The sequence below is a fragment of the Scyliorhinus canicula genome, chromosome 29 (genome assembly GCF_902713615.1).
Source record: "Scyliorhinus canicula chromosome 29, sScyCan1.1, whole genome shotgun sequence".
Lineage (NCBI taxonomy): Eukaryota > Metazoa > Chordata > Chondrichthyes > Carcharhiniformes > Scyliorhinidae > Scyliorhinus > Scyliorhinus canicula.
This window is the reverse complement of record NC_052174.1, coordinates 1,150,151-1,172,036: the sequence shown is the minus strand read 5'-3', so window position 1 is coordinate 1,172,036 and position 21,886 is coordinate 1,150,151. Positions and strand designations below refer to the sequence as shown.

Below are 21,886 nucleotides of genomic sequence, written 5' to 3'. Positions count from 1 at the left end.
ACTCCCAGGACAGGTACAGCACGGGGTTAGATACAGAGTAAAGCTTCCACTACACTGCCCCCATCAAACAGTGTCGGGCCATCACTATCCAGTCTCTGACTGCGGAATGGTAATTGCCCAGTTTCTAGCAGCAGATATCTGGCCATCATTGGCTGGGTGTGTTACACACTGAGCGTGCAGGCAGTCCTTGGGTTCCTTCAATGATTGCACTTTGTGTCAATCTCACCTTGTGTGATCAACTCCTTTCACCAGCACCCTCCCCGATTCCTCCCCCCATCACCCAAACATTCTTTCAAACGCCTGCAGTCTGCTCCTGCCTCATTTCATTGATTCTGCTCCATGGACAGCCCCATTTGTGTCGCACATTCATTCCTTGTGAGGAAGCAAAGGCACGTGTCTGTCTGCACGGATATACAGCATTACCTCGCGGTGCCTCCTGGAGAGGACCCCTGTAATGCTTTTACGTTGTTCACTCTTTGGCAGCCGGGATTATAATTCCCAAGTTTGCTCACGTCCGAGATGTTATTACCGTTGCTTCTTTGGCTGTCTGCCTTCGCTGACCGATCAGATGAGCTTCTCTGGGCCACTCCAGGCTCGCTGCCACGTTGGTATATCCGCTGTGGGAAAGGCAACGGTTCACCCAGGCCCCATTGGGCTCATTGCTGCGGTTGGAGGTGAGGTTGGAGTGGGTCTGGCTCTGCAGCAGTTTGTGAAAGGTCTCCTGCTTTCCAGCTGCTGCCCAGCGCTGTTAACCATCACCTCTGTGCAATCTACCCGCCAGTGCCAGGTAAAGTCTCCAAAGTCCCAGAAGACCGTCGGCTGCTTTCCCCGTTGAGTTCACCGTATTGCCTGTCCGGCTTGACCACGGGAGCTTGGGGAAAGAAAGGTGGCCAGGGTCGGGGAGCCTTCCGGTCCCGTCTCCGCTTGTAGTGGGGGATCTGAGGAGGACCGTGCCCTGTAACCCCTAAACCCTCGAATCTCCCCCAACCCTCCTGCCCTGCACCATGCCCATTTCCAGCTCCCGCACGTGACCGTCGCGCTGGACCGTTGGTGGCCATGCTTTCAGCGGCCTGGCCCCCCGGAGTCCCCTCCCTCAATCTCTGCCCCCTCCATCAGCCCAGCCGCAAATCGTCTGTCTCCTGGCGAGCTGCCTGACTGGGGCGTGAGTGGACAGCCGCTGCAATGCACCACCCGCTCAGAACAGTGGGTGTGTTCCAGGTGCCTGACTGGCTTCCCCTGGCAGAAAGGTTAAGGGGGGGGTTGTTGGGTTACGGGTATAGGGTGGATACGTGGGTTTGAGTAGGGTGATCATTGCTCGGCACAACATTGAGGGCCGAAGGGCCTGTTCCGTGCTGTACTGTTCTAAGAGTTTCTTTGCTGGTGCGGAGTCTGCGCGTTCCCCCCCCCCCCCCCCCCCCGTGGGTTTCCTCCGGGTGCTCCGGTTTCCTCCCACAGCCCAAAGGTGAGGCGGATTAATGGGAATGGGGCGGGGGAGTGGGCCTGGATCGGGTGCCCTGTCGGAGGGTCGGTTCAAACTCGATGGGCCGAGTGGCTTCCTCATTCCGGGAGATTCCCACGACGCTATGAATTTACGCCGACTGATCTTGTATTCTGGGCGGGTTACCTGCCTTTTAGCAGATAGACATTTGGAAAAATAATTTTTTAATGCATCTTTCCCCGATTTGTGTTTTTTCTCCCACCCCCCCCCACACCTTTTTTTTGTTTGTCTCCCCACAGGAGCGGCTCACCCCCACGCAGCCCCCTCCAGCCGTGAGGGCGGGACGGTCTGGGTCACGGACCTCGCGACGACCGCGGTCAGCCCCACTCCGTGACCGGCCTGCGGTAGGAGAGCCCGCGCTGGCCCGGACCAAATATGTCAGTATCTCGCTACAATCACCCACCTCTTACACCCTGGTAGCCGGCCCTGGTGGCTTGTCCCCTTTTTCCCTCCATTCCCCGTGCTCCTCTCTCTGGTCGAGACTTCCTTCCCGTGTGTGTGGTGGGGTGGTGCGCGAGAGAGAGAGTCGGAATGACTTTGATTTCCTCTTTGAATGTTTGCATGCCTGCGAATTGAGGCCGTTGGGCCCGTCATGCTCGTTCTGGCTCTCTGAAAGAGCGATCGGATGACTCGCTCTCTCTCTCTCCTCTCCTCTGAGTTTTACTTTCAAGTCCATCCAATTTTGCTTTCTCGTGCCAGCTTGTGTTGAGGGTGCTATGCAGCCAGCGTCAAGCTCCTCGTGAGCCAGCTCTCCCATGTTCCCAGATGATTCCAGACTCCCGTGATTCCAGTGCACTCCCGGCTGGCCTCCTGTCACCTCGCACCGTGCCCTGTACTCCCCTCGCACCGTGCCCTCCCCTCCCCTCGCACCGTGCCCTCCCCTCCCCTCGCACCGTGCCCTGTACTCCCCTCGCACCGTGCCCTGTACTCCCCTCGCACCGTGCCCTGTACTCCCCTCGCACTGTGCCCTGTACTCCCCTCGCACCGTGCCCTGTACCCCCCTCGCACCGTGCCCTGTACTCCCCTCGCACCGTGCCCTGTACCCCCCTCGCACCGTGCCCTGTACTCCCCTCGCACCGTGCCCTCCCCTCCCCTCGCACCGTGCCCTGTACTCCCCTCGCACTGTGCCCTGTACTCCCCTCGCACCGTGCCCTGTACCCCCCTCGCACCGTGCCCTGTACTTCCCTCGCACCGTGCCCTGTACTCACCTCGCACCGTGCCCTGTACTCCCCTCGCACCGTGCTCTGTACTCCCCTCGCACCGTGCCCTGTACTCCCCTCGCACCGTGCCCTGTACTCACCTCGCACCGTGCCCTGTACTCCCCTCGCACCGTGCTCTGTACTCCCCTCGCACCGTGCCCTGTACTCCCCTCGCACCGTGCCCTGTACTCCCCTCGCACCGTGCCCTGTACTCCCCTCGCACCGTGCCCTGTACTCCCCTCGCACCGTGCCCTGTACTCCCCTCGCACCGTGCCCTGTACTCCCCTCGCACCGTGCCCTGTACTCCCCTCGCACCGTGCCCTGTACTCCCCTCGCACCGTGCCCTGTACTCCCCTCGCACCGTGCCCTGTACTCCCCTCGCACCGTGCCCTGTACCCCCCTCGCACCGTGCCCTGTACTCCCCTCGCACCGTGCCCTGTACTCCCCTCGCACCGTGCCCTGTACTCCCCTCGCACCGTGCCCTGTACTCCCCTCGCACCGTGCCCTATACTCCCCTCGCACCGTGCCCTGCTACTCCCCTCGCACCGTGCCCTGTACTCCCCTCGCACCGTGCCCTGTACTCCCCTCGCACCGTGCCCTGTACTCCCCTCGCACCGTGCCCTGTACTCCCCTCGCACCGTGCCCTGTACTCCCCTCGCACCGTGCCCTGTACTCCCCTCGCACCGTGCCCTGTACTCCCCTCGCACCGTGCCCTGTACTCCCCTCGCACCGTGCCCTCCCCTCCCCTCGCACCGTGCCCTCCCCTCCCCTCGCACCGTGCCCTGTACTCCCCTCGCACCGTGCCCTGTACTCCCCTCGCACCGTGCCCTGTACTCCCCTCGCACCGTGCCCTGTACTCCCCTCGCACCGTGCCCTGTACTCCCCTCGCACCGTGCCCTGTACTCCCCTCCCCGCCCGTGCCCTGTACTCCCCTCGCACCGTGCCCTGTACTCCCCTCGCACCGTGCCCTGTACTCCCCTCGCACCGTGCCCTGTACTCCCCTCGCACCGTGCCCTCCCCTCCCCTCGCACCGTGCCCCCTCCCCTCGCACCGTGCCCTGTACCCCCCTCGCACCGTGCCCTGTACTCCCTCGCACCGTGCCCTGTACTCCCCTCGCACCGTTGCCCCCTCCCCTCGCACCGTGCCCTGTACTCCCCTCGCACCGTGCCCTGTCTCCCCTCGCACCGTGCCCTGTACTCCCCTCGCACCGTGCCCTGTACTCCCCTCGCACCGTGCCCTGTACTCCCCTCGCACCGTGCCCTGTACTCCCCTCGCACCGTGCCCTCCCTCCCCTCGCACCGTGCCCTGTACTCCCCTCGCACCGTGCCCTGTACTCCCCTCGCACCGTGCCCTCCCCTCCCCTCGCACCGTGCCCTGTACTCCCCTCGCACCGTGCCCTGTACTCCCCTCGCACCGTGCCCTGTACTCCCCTCGCACCGTGCCCTGTACTCCCCTCGCAACGTGCCCTGTACTCCCCTCGCACCGTGCCCTGTACTCCCGTCGCACCGTGCCCTGTACTCCCCTCACACCGTGCCCTGTACTCCCCTCGCACCGTGCCCTGTACTCCCCTCGCACCGTGCCCTACCTCCCCTCGCACCGTGCCCTGTACTCCCCTCGCACCGTGCCCTGTACTCCCCTCGCACCGTGCCCTGTACTCCCCTCGCACCGTGCCCTCCCCTCCCCTCGCACCGTGCCCTGTACTCCCCTCGCACCGTGCCCTGTACTCCCCTCGCACCGTGCCCTCCCCTCCCCTCGCACCGTGCCCTGTACTCCCCTCGCACCGTGCCCTGTACTCCCCTCGCACCGTGCCCTCCCCTCCCCTCGCACCGTGCCCTGTACTCCCCTCGCACCGTGCCCTGTACTCCCCTCGCACCGTGCCCTGTACTCCCCTCGCACCGTGCCCTGTACTCCCCTCGCACCGTGCCCTGTACTCCCGTCGCACCGTGCCCTGTACTCCCCTCGCACCGTGCCCTGTACTCCCCTCGCACCGTGCTCTGTACTCCCCTCGCACCGTGCCCTGTACTCCCCTCGCACCGTGCCCTGTACTCCCCTCGCACCGTGCCCTGTACTCCCCTCGCACCGTGCCCTGTACTCCCCTCGCACCGTGCCCTGTACTCCCGTCGCCCCTCCCCGTGTACTCGCTGACGTGCATTGACTCCTGGTCCAGCACCATCTCGATCCCGCAACCCTCTCCCTCCCTAATCCCGGTGTGACCTCTTCCAGCCCTACAATCCCCCGGGATGTCCACCGTTCTCGCCTCTCGCACACCCGGCTGTACCCTCGGCGACCAAAGCTTCATCGTTTCCTTCCTAAACCCCTCCTCCTCTTCTTTTCCCCCTTTTCAAAAATTGCATCTTTCTCTTTGAGTGATCTTTAGGGTCGCCTGTCCCAACATCTCCTCCCGACTTGCTGTACGATTGTGTTGGATCCCAGCTCTCGTGAAGCAAGCGGTTAATCCCAGAGCTGAAGGGGTTGGATTATGAGGAGAGGTTGAGTAGACTGGGACTGTACCCGTTGGAATTTCGAAGGATGCGGGGGGACCTTATAGAAACATTTAAAATTATGAAGGGAATAGATAGGATAGATGCGGGCAGGTTGTTTCCACTGGCGGGTGACAGCAGAACTAGGGGGCATAGCCTCAAAATAAGGGGAAGTAGATTTAGGACTGAGTTTAGGAGGAACTTCTTCACCCAAAGGGTTGTGAATCTATGGAATTCCTTGCCCAGTGAAGCAGTTGAGGCTCCTTCATTACATGTTTTTAAGGTAAAGATAGATAGTTTTTTGAAGAATAAAGGGATTAAGGGTTATGGTGTTCGGGCCGGAAAGTGGAGCTGAGTCCACAAAAGATCAGCCATGATCTCATTGAATGGCGGAGCAGGCTCGAGGGGCCAGATGGCCGACTCCTGCTCCTAGTTCTTATGTACATCGGGACTGTCGAGTGCTACGTAAATGGAGATCGCTGCTGTTTTCAGAGTTGACTGTCGGCTGTAACGTCTGGTGGGTCAGCTTAATTTAAGTTGATGTCCGTATGGTAGTGAGGGGGTCAGGAATGTGGAATGGCACAATCCCCACTGAGCCTTGTCATCCCTGTGGATGGGGTGCCCTGTTTTTTGGGGGGGGGGGGGGGTGTAGATAGCAGCTACGTGCATGCTAGTGTTGCCAGGGGTGGGGTGGGTGCGGGGTGGGGGGATACCCGGCGCTCAGGCCGATGCACACACTCCGTCAAGAATCAGTCACTCAGTCCCACAGGGCAGCATTGTTCACGCAGAGCTGACTCCAGGCACTGAGAGTCTGCGCTGAGAGGGAGGAAGAGGCAAGGCCGGTGTGGGGTGGGGGGGAAAGGGCCTTTAATATTTATCGAGCAAAAGGCCAACGCTCCGGCGCTCCTCATAGCTGCAAACGTAGTGGGCCGGGTGGGATCAGCTTCAAGCTGCTGATAATGCACCTAAGGAGAGGGAAGAGAGAGACCGAGAGGCCGGGAGGAGGTAGAAGCCGAGAGGAGGAGGCAGGAAGGAGGGGGGAGGGAGAGGCCGGGAGGAGGAGGCAGTAAGGAGGGGGGAGGGAGAGGCCGGGAGGAGGAGGCAGTAAGGAGGGGAAAGAGAGAGGCCGGGAGGAGGTAGAAGCCGGGAGGAGGAGGCAGGAAGGAGGGGGGAGGGAGAGGCCGGGAGGAGGAGGCAGTAAGGAGGGGGAAGGGAGAGGCCGGGAGGAGGTAGAAGCCAAGAGGAGGAGGCAGTAAGGAGGGGGAAGGGAGAGGCCGGGAGGAGGTAGAAGCCGGGAGGAGGAGGCAGGAAGGAGGGGGGAGGGAGAGGCCGGGAGGAGAAGGCATTAAGGAGGCGATAGAGAGAGGCCGGGAGGAGGTGGAAGCCGGAGGAGGAGGCAGGAAGGAGGGGGGAGGGAGAGGCCGGGAGGAGGTAGAAGCAGAGAGGAGGAGGCAGTAAGGAGGGGGAAGGGAGAGGCCGGGAGGAGGTAGAAGCCGGGAGGAGGAGGCAGTAAGGAGGGGGAAGGGAGAGGCCGGGAGGAGGTAGAAGCCGGGAGGAGGAGGCAGTAAGGAGGGGGAAGGGAGAGGCCGGGAGGAGGTAGAAGCCAAGAGGAGGAGGCAGTAAGGAGGGGGGAGGGAGAGGCCGGGAGGAGGTAGAAGCCGAGAGGAGGAGGCAGTAAGGAGGGGGGAGGGAGAGGCCGGGAGGAGGTAGAAGCCGAGAGGAGGAGGCAGTAAGGAGGGGAAAGGGAGAGGCCGGGAGGAGGTAGAAACAGAGAGGAGGAGGCAGTAAGGAGGGGGAAGGGAGAGGCCGGGAGGAGGTAGAAGCCGGGAGGAGGAGGCAGTAAGGAGGGGGAAGGGAGAGGCCGGGAGGAGGTAGAAGCCAAGAGGAGGAGGCAGTATCCCTCTGGATTAAGGGGAAGTTGTGCACAGCGCCAGCCCTCCGTGAACAACACTAGAGCGAGGGGGCTGCTCAGAGCAGTGAAACTCAGGATGGTCCTGCTCAGATGCCTCTGACCAATAGTCTGCAGCCACCCTCCACCCAACTCGAGGAAGGAGCATGGAAATAGTTAACCGAACGAGCCGACGTTGCTGAACCCACCATCACCACGTTTGTGACTTAAATCACCTCGAGTCCCCAAATTGACCCAGTACCTGTACGGTACAGTGCACCATGACACGCGCAATAGCAGTCTCCGGAAAACTGGAATGTCGTCTGCCTTTGACTGTGAAGGCAGGAGGAGAATCTTATTTAGCTGCTGCTACTTTTCAAACTCCAGCTCTGCACCCATTTGACATATCTCTGGATTTCTCTCCCTTTCTTTCCAGGTGTTGCCGCCCTGGGGGTCTTGGCCCTTCTTCCTTGGGTTTCTCAACGTACAAAATAAGATGACTGATCTTCTCTCTCTTTGTTAGGTTAAATAATTTAACCCTTTTTATCACCCGACCAGGTCGCAACAGGAGAGCGAGCTATGTCTGCTTTCTTCCTCCACTGATTTGAGCATCTAATCCACTCTGCCTCGCGCGCTCGCTCTGCCTCACGCGCTCTGCGCTCGCTCGCTCTGTCTCGCTCGCTCTGTCTCGCGCGCTCTGCCTTGCTCGCTCTGTCTCACTCGCTCTGCTTCCCTCGCTTGCTCTGTCTCGCTCGCTCTGTGTCGCTCGCTCTGCCTTGTTCGCTCTGTCTCGCTCGCTCTGCTTCGCTCGCTCTGCTTCGCTCGCTCGCTCTGTCTCGCTCGCTCTGCCTTGCTCCCTCTGCCTCGCTCCCTCTGTCTCGCTTGCTCTGCCTCCCTCTCTCTGCCTCACTCTGTCTCTCTCTCTGACCCTGTTAAAGCATGACACTGGTGTTTGCCGGGCTCCCTGCGTCTGCGTGGGTTTCCTCCCACAGTCCCGAAAGACGTGCTGTTAGGTAATTTGGGCATTCTGAATTCTCCCTCAGTGTACCCGAACAGGCTCTGGAATGTGGCGACTAGGGGATTCTCACAGTAAAGCCTACTTGTGACAATGAAGATTAGCTTTATAGATCTCCTGTGATGCATTTTATGACAAGGGAGCTGTTAACGAAAGTGTGACAGGAAAATGGTTACAGGAAATAGGCAAGCTGCTGCCAGGAAGACTCTGCAGCCCAGTCAGGGAACACCGTATTATAACAGTGAGGGGATTATTAACAAGCTGTGGCATGGAAGCTTTTGGAGGAACATAACGATGACACCAGCAAGATGCGCTTGTCCCTGTACCAGGTCCACGCCGATGATTATTCCCAGGGCCATCGCAGCTTGAGAGTAAATGATGTTTGTTGCAATAGCACTGAGGGGTTGCGGGACACCACCTTGACATCAAGACCCCGGGGGCCAGGAGCCGGGTTTCTGGTAACCGGAGCTCCGTGCTGCGAGTGTTAGCTGTTACAGTGTGCAGCGTATAGAAGCATGTTCACACATTCGATCCATAAATAGACTGTGCTGAGCTCTGGAACCCACTCATCCACCTGGGCTGTGAGGCAGATGGAAACAGCTGGGCGGTGTGCCCTGACCAGTCTTCAAAGCCACGGAGGAGTTGACAGTTTTGTTTTCATTTAAGCTACTCATTTAATTTGAGAGATGTGAGCGTCGCTGGTGAGGCCAGCCTTGAGGGAGGCACGGTACCACAGTGGGTTAGCACTGTTGCTTCACAGCGCCAGGGTCCCAGGTTCGATTCCCGGCTGGGTCACTGTCTGTGCGGAGTCTGCACCTTCTCCCCCGTGTGTGCGTGCGTTTCCTCCGGGTGCTCCGGTTTCCTCCCACAGTCCAAAGACGTGCAGGTTAGGTGGATTGGCCGTGATAAGTTGCCCCTTAGTGTCCAAAAGGTTAGGTGGGGTTATGGGGATAGGGTGGAAATGAGGGCTTAAGTGGGGTTTTCTTTACAAGGGCCGGTGTAGACTCGATGGGCCGAATGACCTCCTGCACTGTAAATTGTATGATTCAATCCCTAACAGAAGGCGGTGGTGAACCCGCCTTCTCGAACCCGCTGCAGTCCCTGAGGTGTAGGTACACCCACTGTGCTGTTAGGGAGGGAGTTCCAGGGTGTTGCCCCAGCGACAGTGAAGGAACGGCCGATATATTTCCCAGTCAGGGTGGGGAGTGACTGGGAGGGGACCCTCCAGGTGGTGGGGTTCCCAGGTATCTGCTGCCCTTGTCCTTCTAGATGGTAGAGGCCGTGGGTTTGGAAGGTGCTGCCTAAGGAGCCTTGGTGAGTTGCTGCAGTGCATCTTGTAGACGGTACACACGGCTGCCACTGTGCGTCGGTGGTGGATGGGGCGCTAATCCAGCGGGATAGTTTGTCTTGGATGATAAAAATAGCGCATGATTGGGCAGCTTGTCTTATGGTGCAAGGTTGGAGAGGCTGGGTTTGAATCCACGAGACTTCAGCAGAGTAAGAGGCACCTGGATCGAAACCTGAGGGCTTTTGACCGGTTGGTGGTGGAGAAGATGTTTCCTCGTGTCGGGTAATGCAGAACTGAGGGTCGCTGTTTTAAAATAAGGGGCCGCTTATTTAAGTCAGACATGGGGGTAAATTATTGCTCTCGGGAGGTTGTGAGACTCTGTTAGGCAGTGGAAGCAGAATCTTTGCCTATTTTTAAGGCAAAGGTACATAGACTCTCGATTTAACATGGGGGTGAAAGATTATCGGGGGTAGGCAAGAATGTGAGGTTGACATTACAGTCGGATCAGTATTGATAGTATTGGATGGCAGAGTGGGCTGCAGAGGGCGGGGGAACTAATGCCACTGGGGAACAGTCTGGCTCATTCTTGCTCCTGCTCCAAATTCGTGTTTGTGTGATTGGGTAGGTACAGGGAAGGTTTCTGGGGAAGTCCAAAAATAATTCCAATAAACATCATAGTCACAAATTGCCAATGGGGGAATTCAGGAGTAACGTCTTACCCAGAGAGTGGGGAGAATGGGAGTCTCGCTCCCACAGGGGAGTGGGGAGAATGTGGGACTCGCTCCCACAGGGGGAGTGGGGAGAATGTGGGACTCGCTCCCACAGGGGGAGTGGGGAGAATGTGGGACTCGCTCCCACAGAGGAGTGGGGAGAATGTGGGACTCGCTCCCACAGGGGAGTGGGGAGAATGTGGGACTCGCTCCCACAGGGGGAGTGGGAAGAATGTGGGACTCGCTCCCACAGGGGGAGTGGGGAGAATGTGGGACTCGCTCCCACAGGGGGAGTGGGGAGAATGTGGGACTCGCTCCCACAGGGGAGTGGGGAGAATGTGGGACTCGCTCCCACAGGGGAGTGGGGAGAATGTGGGATTCGCTCCCACAGGGGAGTGGGGAGAATGGGACTCGCTCCCACAGGGGGGTGGGGGGAATGTGGGATTCGCTCCCACAGGGGAGTGGGGAGAATGTGGGACTCGCTTCCACGGGGGAGTGGAGGGAGAATGTGGGACTCGCTCCCACAGGTGAGTGGGGAGAATGTGGGACTCGCTCCCACAGGGAGTGGGGAGAATGTGGGACTCGCTCCCACAGGGGAGTGGGGAGAATGGAGGAAGCTGGTATGGGGAATAATGCCAGTGGGGAACAGTGTGGCTCTTTCCGTGCTCTACGCTCAATGAAATTTGTGAAGGTCAGCAACTCCGCGCCCGCCGGGAAATGTGAAAACTCACCTGACCTCTGCTTTTGTTGAAAACAGGAAAGTGAGGATGATAACGCCTCTGATCTGGACGAGCTCAAAGAGAAATCGGACAGCGGAGGCAGCGAGTTTGGCAAGAAGAAGAGAAAGAAACGAAAAGAGAAGAAGGAGAAGAAAATGAAGAGGCGGAAAAAGGAGCAGGGCGCCGATGAGGAGGAAGAGGGGCGCAAGGTAACCTGTGTCCTCCAGCTCCTTTCACCCCAGGTCGGATCAGGAATGTCTCTAATCCACAGGGCACCATTGCTCTTCAAATCAGCAGCTTGAACTCTGCGATCCCCTTAGCTGTGCGGCCAGCCTACCCTTTGGCTTGATCCGTGGCTGATTGGCCTGAACGCTCTGCTCCATTTTCCCTGATAGATATCCCTTCGGTGAGGAAAGCTACCGATCTGCGTCTTGACCCCCCAGCCTCGACTGCTTTTCGGAAGCGAGAGGTCCAGATTCCCGCTTCCCCCCCCCCTCACGTGTGAAAGTGTGTCCTGACATCACCTCTGAGGGATCTGCCTTTAATTCTGCCCCCTTGTTCCAAGTTTTTCTCTCTCTCTCTATTGCTATGGGCCAGGGTTCAACAACTCCCAAGGTGTATTATGGAGTCCACCTGACCTACAACCTTTTCTGTTGAATTTGGCTACGATGAGCACAAGAGTTCTCCACATTCAGGTGTTCTTCCACGGACTTCTGAGGTGCTTTTAATCAAAAACACAAGCTTTATTCGAAGAATTTAGTTAACATTTGTAACGTTAACTACTGTAACAGTAAGAATTTTTATCCAGTGCAAGCATAAAGACGCCACGCGGCTACAGTAATCACTGTACAGCCCTTAATGAATTCCCCCTTAACTGTTCCAATTCAATAAATCTGCATAAACGGCAGGAAGGACGGGATTTGGATTTGGAGCAGTAAACAGATATCTGATAGTCTGTTATCAAAACCCCTTGGGGGTGGTGGGGGGTGGGGGGGGGGGGGGGAGGAGGTTCGTAAGCTCAGGTTTGGCTCCCATGGGGAATTCCGAAAGGGTTTGACCGGCTGACCATTAACCAGATGCCGCAGATTTAAGATTATTGGTCAGGAGGAGGGCGAGTGGAGCCCGTGTGAAAAAGAAATGGTCTGGAATGTGGGAACTGAAAGGGCGGCAGAAACCGATTTGATCAATAATAATCAAGGGGAAATTGGCTAAATGCTCAAGAAATGGTTTAGCCTGGATTAATATTATCACTCTCGAAGAGCTAGCCCAGGACTGATGGGCCCAATGGCCTCTGGCTGTTGGTTCACTGCCTGGCCAGCTGAATAATGCCCTGTTCTTTCTCTGTCTAACAGGCTGAACCAAAGACTTGCGCCCGCCTACTGGAGGACTGGGGGCTGGTAGACGTTGACCATGTATTCTCAGAGGACGACTACCGCACTTTAACTAACTACAAGGCCTTCAGCCAATTTATGAGGTGGGCCTGGAGGGAGATTTTTTTTTTTTAAAGTGCGCCCTCACAGGGTCGAGGGCAAAGCAGCAAGTTGGACCCGCAATTGGCTCGGCGACAGGAGAGGGCGGTTGAGGAAGAGAAAGATCTTGGGAGTGCATGTCCACAGGTTCCTGAGGGTGGACAAGGTGTTATTGTGTGACGCTTCCCTTTATAATGGGCCAGGCACTGAGTACAAAAGGAGGAAGTGTATAAATCGCTGGCGAGGCCACAGCTGGAGTATTGTGTACAGTTTTGATCACCACATCACAGGGAGGACATAATTGGGCAGCACGGTAGCATAGTGGATAGCACAAATGCTTCACAGCTCCAGGGCCCCAGGTTCGATTCCCGGCTTGGGTCACTGTCTGTGCGGAGTCTGCACGTTCTCCCCCTGTGTGCGTGGGTTTCCTCCGGGTGCTCCGGTTTCCTCCCACAGTCCAAAGATGTGCAGGTTAGGGTGGATTGGCCGTGATAAATTGCCCTTAGTGTCCAAAATTGCCCTTAGTGTTGGGTGGGGTTTCTGGGTTATGGGGATATGGTGGAGGTATTGACCTTGGGTAGGGCGCTCTTTCCAAGAGCCGGTGCAGACTCGATGGGGCGAATGGCCTCCTTCTGCACTGTAAATTGTGTGTGACAATTGCTCTGGAGAGAGCGCACGGGGAGATTCACAACAATATTGCCGGGGCTTGAAAATTGCAGCTAGCGTTGTTCTCCTCGGAACAGGTGTGGCTAAGAGGTGACCGAATTGAGGTGGACAAAGTTATGAGGGGCCAAGGGTAGCATGGTGATTAGCACTGCTGCTTCACAGCTCCCAGGGTCCCGGGTTCGATTCCCGGCTTGGTTCACTGCCTGTGCGGAGTCTGCACGTCCTCCCCGTGCGTTTCCTCCGGGTGCTCCGGTTTCCTCCCACAGTCCAAAGATGCGCGGGTTAGGGTGGATTAATTACCCTTAGTGTCGAAAAAGGATAGGTTGGGGTTACTGGGTTAGGTTGTAAGTGCTCTTTCCAAGAGCCGACATGGACCCGGTGGGCCGAATGGCCGCCTCCTGCACTGTAAATTCTATGGTAGACAGGGAAGCCTTGTTTACCCTGCTGAGGGACGTCTGCCTCACCGTGCCATTGTTTCTGCAATGGTGATGGCCGCTGCCTCTTTTTGCCTTCCACCCAGTCCACGCGATGTGTTAATGTTTCGCTCTTTGTACGAAAAGTGTCTCATCAGTGGCCCTAATTTTGCCTCTGGTTGATGAGAAGGTGTGGGCCCCGTTTCCATACCCATCAACGTTGATGCTTTTAAAAGGGGCAGCACGGTAGCATTGTGGATAGCACAATCGCTTCACAGCTCCAGGGTCCCAGGTTCGATTCCCGGCTGGGTCACTGTCTGTGTGGAGTCTGCACGTCCTCCCCGTGTGTGCGTGGGTTTCCTCCGGGTGCTCCGGTTTCCTCCCACAGTCCAAAGATGTGCAGGTTGGGTGGATTGGCCATGATAAATTGCCCTTAGTGTCCAAAATTGCCCTCAGTGTCCAAAATTGCCCTTAGTGTTGGGTGGGGTTTCTGGGTTATGGGGATAGGGTGGAGGTGTTGACCTTGGGTAGGGTGCTCTTTCCAGGAGCCGTTGCAGACTCAATGGGCCGAATGGCCTCCTTCTGCACTGTAAATTCTATGTAAAAGAGCGGAACATCCCGTGGCCCTTCCCCAGGTGACGCTGAGTCCCACAAAAGGGTTATGAGTCAGACCGGCTCGGTTCCAGAATGGGTGGGAAGGAGCGTCTTGAAGGAGGAGAGGGGGGGGGGGGGGGGTGGAGAAGTTTGGGGAGCAAACCGCTGGGCACTCAGACGGCTGAAGGTGCAACCACATGGGTCCTGTTTCCATTGACGATTGTCTCACTGCAACCGTCTGGGCCAGTCCTACATACGTGTAGCACGTTCGGGCCTCTTCCCGCTCTGCACCTCACATGAATGTGTTTTTTTCCAACCCCAGACCGCTCATCGCCAAGAAGAACCCGAAGATCCCCATGTCCAAGATGATGACCATCCTGGGCGCCAAGTGGAGAGAGTTCAGCGCCAACAGCCCCTTCAAGGGATCGGCGGCGGCGGTGGCGGCTGCGGCAGCGGCGGCCGCGGTGGCGGCTGTGGTCGAGCAGGTGTCTGCCGGCGCCTCCTCGGGGACCCTCTCCGAGCTGCCGGTGCCTCCCGTCCGCAAGGCCAAGACCAAAGAGGGCAAAGGTGAGTGAGCCATTGCACTCCCCCACCAAACCGATTGAACCTGGGTTAAACCACCCTGTGCTGTGCACGGCAAAGGTTATGGAGGCAGTGGGAGGGTGTGGTGTTGTGGTAATAGCCCAGAGGCCAAGGGTAATGTTCTGGCTCCACGGGTTCAAATCCCACAATGGCAGCCGCCGCTTCAATTTCTTTAATAAATCTGTCATTGAAAAACCTGTCAAATGGGAACTCCGAATAAACTCTTTCAAAGTTTTTTTTTTAAAATTTAGATTACCCAATTATTTTTTCCAATTAAGGGGCAATTTAGCGCGGCCAATCCACCCACCCCGCACATTTTTGGGTTGTGGGGGCGAAACCCACGCAGACACGGGGAGAATGTGCAAACTCCACACGGACAGTGACCCAGAGCCGGGATCGAACCTGGGACCTCGGCGCCGAGAGGCGGTTGTGCTAACCACTAGGCCACCGTGCTGCCCTGACTCTTTCAAAGTTAATGTAAATTCTAACATATTATGATCACTATTTCTTAATGGCTCCTTTACGGCGAACGCCTTCAGCTTCTGTCTTTTTGACATTTTCCGCATGCTGATCCGGTTTTGATGTTTTGTCTCCGCTTCGTCTGCGTTCTAATTCTGCCCGCCACTTTCCTACTTCCTGTTACTTTCCTCCAATCGGAGCCCCCCCTCTCCGGTTCCCATTCCCCTGCCAATCCAGTTTTAAACCCTCCCCAACAGCGCTCGCAAAGCTCCCTCGTGAGGGTGTTGGTCCCGCTCCGGCCGACGTGCCGTTACGTCCACATTGTGCAGATCCTGCCTGCCCCAGAATTGCCCCCCCCTCTCCTCACAGCAATCCTCCAGCCACGTGTCCAATCCTTGTATTCCTGCGTTCGCCCGCACGTGGCACCGGGAGCAGTCCTGAGATTACTGCTCTTGTACCGCCCAAGATCTGCGGTTCAGGGCCCCGCCCCACCTCTGGCGCTGATACGGAGCCCGACATCTGGCTGTTCACCCTCTCCCAGAAGAATATCCCGCATCCGCTCAGCGACGTCCCTGGCGCCAGGGGGGTAACACGCCATCCTGGTGTCACGTCTGTGGCTGCAGAAAGGACCATGTCTGCCCCAGAATCCCCTGTCAGTATGGCTCTCCCACTCTGCCCTCTCTCCGCCTGCCGTGGGGCCGGACCACAGACCTGGCTCCTCGCTGCACTCTCCAGGGGCCCATCACCCTCGCCTGTGTGCATTCGGGCTCAGCCGAGACGTTTGCTCCGGGTTTAGCGTCGGCAAATGTCACAAACCGGCGCGGGCGACGGAGGAGCAGCCGATCTGAGCGACGTGTCCGTTTCGCCCTTTTGCAGGTCCTGGTGCGAAGAAGCGCAGCAAGAGCCCGCGGGTCCCTGAGGCAAAAAAGAAAAAGAGGAAGAAGCTGATACCCTTGAAAATCAAGCTGGGTATAATGGGGTCAAAAAGGAAGAAAAGCTCCTCGGTAAGTGTCTGTCTCTGTGTATCACTGGGGTACAGTACTGGTGGGGGTGGGTCTGTCACTGTATAACACTGGGGTACAGTACTGATGGGGATGGGTCTGTCACTGTATAACACTGGGGTACAGTACTGGTGGGGACGGGTCTGTCACTGTAGAACACTGGGGTACAGTACTGGTGGGGACAGGTCTGTCACTGTATAACACTGGGGTACAGTACTGGTGGGGACGGGTCTGTCACTGTATAACACTGGGGTACAGTACTGGTGGGGATGGGTCTGTCACTGTATAACACTGGGGTACAGTACTGGTGGGGACAGGGCCTGTCACTGTAGAACACTGGGGTACAGTACTGGTGGGGGACGGGTCTGTCACTGTATAACACTGGGGTACAGTACTGGTGGGGATGGGTCTGTCACTGTATAACACTGGGGTACAGTACTGGTGGGGACGGGTCTGTCACTGTATAACACTGGGGTACAGTACTGGTCGGGACGGGTCTGTCACTGTATAACACTGGGGTACAGTACTGGTGGGGACGGGTCTGTCACTGTATAACACTGGGATACAGTACTGGTGGGGATGGGTCTGTCACTGTATAACACTGGGGTACAGTACTGGTGGGGGTGGGTCTGTCACTGTATAACACTGGGGTACAGTACTGGTGGGGACGGGTCTGTCACTGTATAACACTGGGGTACAGTACTGGTGGGGGTGGGTCTGTCACTGTATAACACTGGGGTACAGTACTGGTGGGGACGGGTCTGTCGCTGTATAACACTGGGGTACAGTACTGGTGGGGATGGGTCTGTCACTGTATAACACTGGGGTACAGTACTGGTGGGGACGGGTCTGTCACTGTATAACACTGGGGCACAGTACTGGTGGGGACGGGTCTGTCACTGTATAACACTGGGGTATAGTACTGGTGGGGACGGGTCTGTCACTGTATAACACTGGGGTACAGTACTGGTGGGGATGGGTCTGTCACTGTATAATACTGGGGTACAGTACTGGTGGGGATGGGTCTGTCACTGTATAACACTGGGGTACAGTACTGGTGGGGACTGGGTCTGTCACTGTATAACACTGGGGTACAGTACTGGTGGGGACGGGTCTGTCACTGTATAACACTGGGGTACAGTACTGGTGGGGAGGGTCTGTCACTGTATAACACTGGGGTACAGTACTGGTGGGGACGGGTCTGTCACTGTATAACACTGGGGTACAGTACTGGTGGGTCTGGGTCTGTCACTGTATAACACTGGGGTACAGTACTGGTGGGGATGGGTCTGTCACTGTATAACACTGGGGTACAGTACTGGTGGGGATGGGGTCTGTCACTGTATAACACTGGGGTACAGTACTGGTGGGGATGGGTCTGTCACTGTATAACACTGGGGTACAGTACTGGTGGGGACGGGTCTGTCACTGTATAACACTGGGGTACAGTACTGGTGGGGAGGGTCTGTCACTGTATAACACTGGGTACAGTACTGGTGGGGATGGGTCTGTCACTGTATAACACTGGGGTACAGTACTGGTGGGGACAGGTCTGTCACAGTATAACACTGGGGTACAGTACTGGTGGGGATGGGTCTGTCACTGTATAACACTGGGATACAGTACTGGTGGGGACAGGTCTGTCACAGTATAACACTGGGGTACAGTACTGGTGGGGACGGGTCTGTCACTGTATAACACTGGGGTACAGTACTGGTGGGGACGGGTCTGTCACTGTATAACACTGGGGTACAGTACTGGTGGGGATGGGTCTGTCACTGTATAACACTGGGATACAGTACTGGTGGGGACAGGTCTGTCACAGTATAACACTGGGGTACAGTACTGGTGGGGACAGGTCTGTCACAGTATAACACTGGGGTACAGTACTGGTGGGGACAGGTCTGTCACTGTATAACACTGGGATACAGTACTGGTGGGGACGGGTCTGTCACTGTATAACACTGGGGTACAGTATTGGTGGGGATGGGTCTGTCACTGTATAACACTGGGATACAGTACTGGTGGGGACGGGTCTGTCACTGTATAACACTGGGGTACAGTACTGGTGGGGACAGGGTCTGTCACTGTATAACACTGGGGTACAGTACTGGTGGGGATGGGTCTGTCACTGTATAACACTGGGGTACAGTACTGGTGGGACGGGTCTGTCACTGTATAACACTGGGGATACAGTACTGGTGGGGACGGGTCTGTCACTGTATAACACTGGGGTACAGTACTGGTGGGGACGGGTCTGTCACTGTATAACACTGGGGTACAGTACTGGTGGGGACGGGTCTGTCACTGTATAACACTGGGGTACAGTACTGGTGGGGACGGGTCTGTCACTGTATAACACTGGGGTACAGTACTGGTGGGGACGGGTCTGTCACTGTATAACACTGGGGTACAGTACTGGTGGGGACGGGTCTGTCACTGTATAACACTGGGGTACAGTACTGGTGGGGACAGGGTCTGTCACTGTATAACACTGGGGTACAGTACTGGTGGGGACGGGTCCTGTCACTGTATAACACTGGGGTACAGTACTGGTGGGGACGGGTCTGTCACTGTATAACACTGGGGTACAGTACTGGTGGGGATGGGTCTGTCACTGTATAACACTGGGGTACAGTACTGGTGGGGATGGGTCTGTCACTGTATAACACTGGGGTACAGTACTGGTGGGGACGGGTCTGTCACTGTATAACACTGGGGTACAGTACTGGTGGGGACGGGTCTGTCACTGTATAACACTGGGATACAGTACTGGTGGGGACGGGTCTGTCACTGTATAACACTGGGGTACAGTACTGGTGGGGATGGGTCTGTCACTGTATAACACTGGGGATACAGTACTGGTGGGGACGGGTCTGTCACTGTATAACACTGGGGTACAGTACTGGTGGGGACAGGTCTGTCACAGTATAACACTGGGGTACAGTACTGGTGGGGATGGGTCTGTCACTGTATAACACTGGGGTACAGTACTGGTGAGGACGGGTCTGTCACTGTATAACACTGGGATACAGTACTGGTGGGGACGGGTCTGTCACTGTATAATACTGGGGTACAGTACTGGTGGGGACGGGTCTGTCACTGTATAACACTGGGGTACAGTACTGGTGGGGACGGGTCTGTCACTGTATAACACTGGGGTACAGTACTGGTGGGGACGGGTCTGTCACTGTATAACACTGGGGTACAGTACTGGTGGGGACGGGTCTGTCACTGTATAACACTGGGGTACAGTACTGGTGGGGGAGGGTCTGTCACTGTATAACACTGGGGTACAGTACTGGTGGGGACGGGTCTGTCACTGTATAACACTGGGGTACAGTACTGGTGGGGACGGGTCTGTCACTGTATAACACTGGGGTACAGTACTGGTGGGGACGGGTCTGTCACTGTATAACACTGGGGTACAGTACTGGTGGGGACAGGGTCTGTCACTGTATAACACTGGGGTACAGTACTGGTGGGGGATGGGTCTGTCGCTGTATAACACTGGGGTACAGTACTGGTGGGGATGGATCTGTCACTGTATAACACTGGGGTACAGTACTGGTGGGGACGAGTCTGTCGCTGTATAACACTGGGTACAGTACTGGTGGGGACGGGTCTGTCACTGTATAACACTGGGTACAGTACTGGTGGGGACGGGTCTGTCACTGTATAACACTGGGGTACAGTACTGGTGGGGACTGGGTCGGTCACTGTTAAAAAGGGGTACAGTACTGGGGGGTGGGTCTGTCAGTATAACATGGTGGACAGTACTGATGGGGATGGGTCTGTCACTGTATAACAATGGGGTACAGTAATGATGGGGATGGGTTCTGTCACGTATAACACTGGGGTACAGTGAGGGTTGAGGATGGGTCTGTCGCTGTTATAACACTTGGACAGTACTTGTGGGCGGGTTGTCACTGTAAACACTAGGGTTACATACTGGTAGAGGCGTGTCTGTCCTGGATACACTGGGTACCAGTACTGGTGGGGATGGGTCTTTCACTGTTTAACAGGGGTACAGTACTGAGGGGACTGGTCTGGGGACGGGTCTTCACTGTATACACTGGGGTACAGTACTGGTGGGGACGGGTCCTGTCACTGTATAACACTGGGGTACAGTACTGGTGGGGATGGGTCTGTCGCTGTATAACACTGGGGTACAGTACTGGTGGGGATGGGTCTGTCGCTGTATAACACTGGGGTACAGTACTGGTGGGGACGGGGCTGTCACTATAACACTGGGGTACAGTACTGGTGGGGATGGGTCTGTCACTGTATAACACTGGGGTACAGTACTGATGGGGACGGGTCTGTCACTGTATAACACTGGGGTACAGTACTGGTGAGGATGGGTCTGTCATTGTATAACACTGGGGTACAGTACTGGTGGGGATTGGTCTGTCACTGTGTAACACTGGGGTATAGTACTGGTTGGGACGGGTCTGTCACTGTATAACACTGGGGTACAGCACTGGTGGGGCTGGGTCTGTCACTGTATAACACTGGGGTACAGTACTGGTGGGGACAGGTCTGTCACTGTATAACACTGGGGTACAGTACTGGTGGGGATGGATCTGTCACTGTATAACACTGGGGTACAGTACTGGTGGGGACGGGTCTGTCACTGTATAACACTGGGGTACAGTACTGGTGGGGACGGGTCTGTCACTGTATAACACTGGGGTACAGTACTGGTGGGGAGGGGTCTGTCACTGTATAACACGGGTACAGTACTGGTGGGGATGGGTCTGTCACTGTATAACACTGGGGTACAGTACTGGTGGGGACGGGTCTGTCACTGTATAACACTGGGGTACAGTACTGGTGGGGACGGGTCTGTCACTGTATAACACTGGGGTACAGTACTGGTGGGGATGGGTCTGTCACTGTATAACACTGGGGTACAGTACTGATGGGGCGGGTCTGTCACTGTATAACACTGGGGTACAGTACTGATGGGGACGGGTCTGTCACTGTATAACACTGGGGTACAGTACTGGTGGGGATGGGTCTGTCACTGTATAACACTGGGGTACAGTACTGATGGGGCGGGTCTGTCACTGTATAACACTGGGGTACAGTACTGGTGGGGATGGGTCTGTGACTGTATAACACTGGGGTACAGTACTGGTGGGGACGGGTCTGTCACTGTATAACACTGGGGTACAGTACTGGTGGGGACGAGTCTGTCACTGTATAACACTGGGGTACAGTACTGGTGGGGATGGGTCTGTGACTGTATAACACTGGGGTACAGTACTGGTGGGGACGGGTCTGTCACTGTATAACACTGGGGTACAGTACTGGTGGGGATGGGTCTGTCACTGTATAACACTGGGGTAAAGTACTGATGGGGATGGGTCTGTCACTGTATAACACTGGGGTACAGTACTGATGGGGACGGGTCTGTCACTGTATAACACTGGGGTACAGTACTGGTGGGGACGGGCCTGTCACTGTATAACACTGGGGTACAGTACTGGTGGGGTAGGGTCTGTCACTGTATAACAATGCGGTACAGTACTGGTGGGGACGGGTCTGTCACTGTATAACACTGGGGTACAGTACTGGTGGGGACGGGTCTGTCACTGTATAACACTGGGGTACAGGACAGGCAGGGATGGGTCTGTCACTGTATAACACTGGGGTACAGTACTGGTGGGGACGGGTCTGTCACTGTATAACACTGGGGTACAGTACTGGTGGGGACAGGTCTGTCACTGTATAACACTGGGGTACAGTACTGGTGGGGACGGGTCTGTGACTGTATAACACTGGGGTACAGTACTGGTGGGGACAGGTCTGTCACTGTATAACACTGGGGTACAGTACTGGTGGGGACGGGTCTGTGACTGTATAACACTGGGGTACAGTACTGGTGGGGACGGGTCTG

General features: G+C 56.6%; 1 protein-coding gene across 1 annotated transcript in view; it reads left to right on the top strand.

The window, feature by feature from the left end:
• LOC119958277 (chromodomain-helicase-DNA-binding protein 3-like) overlaps window positions 1-21,886 on the top strand; it is a 110,145-nt gene that overhangs the window by 10,634 nt on the left and 77,625 nt on the right. Inside the window, exons 2-6 of the mRNA XM_038786708.1 lie at window positions 1,738-1,842; window positions 10,836-11,006; window positions 12,150-12,271; window positions 14,262-14,506; window positions 15,857-15,984. Coding sequence (XP_038642636.1) covers window positions 1,738-1,842; window positions 10,836-11,006; window positions 12,150-12,271; window positions 14,262-14,506; window positions 15,857-15,984 — 771 coding nt within the window. The remainder of the gene's footprint in view (window positions 1-1,737; window positions 1,843-10,835; window positions 11,007-12,149; window positions 12,272-14,261; window positions 14,507-15,856; window positions 15,985-21,886) is intronic.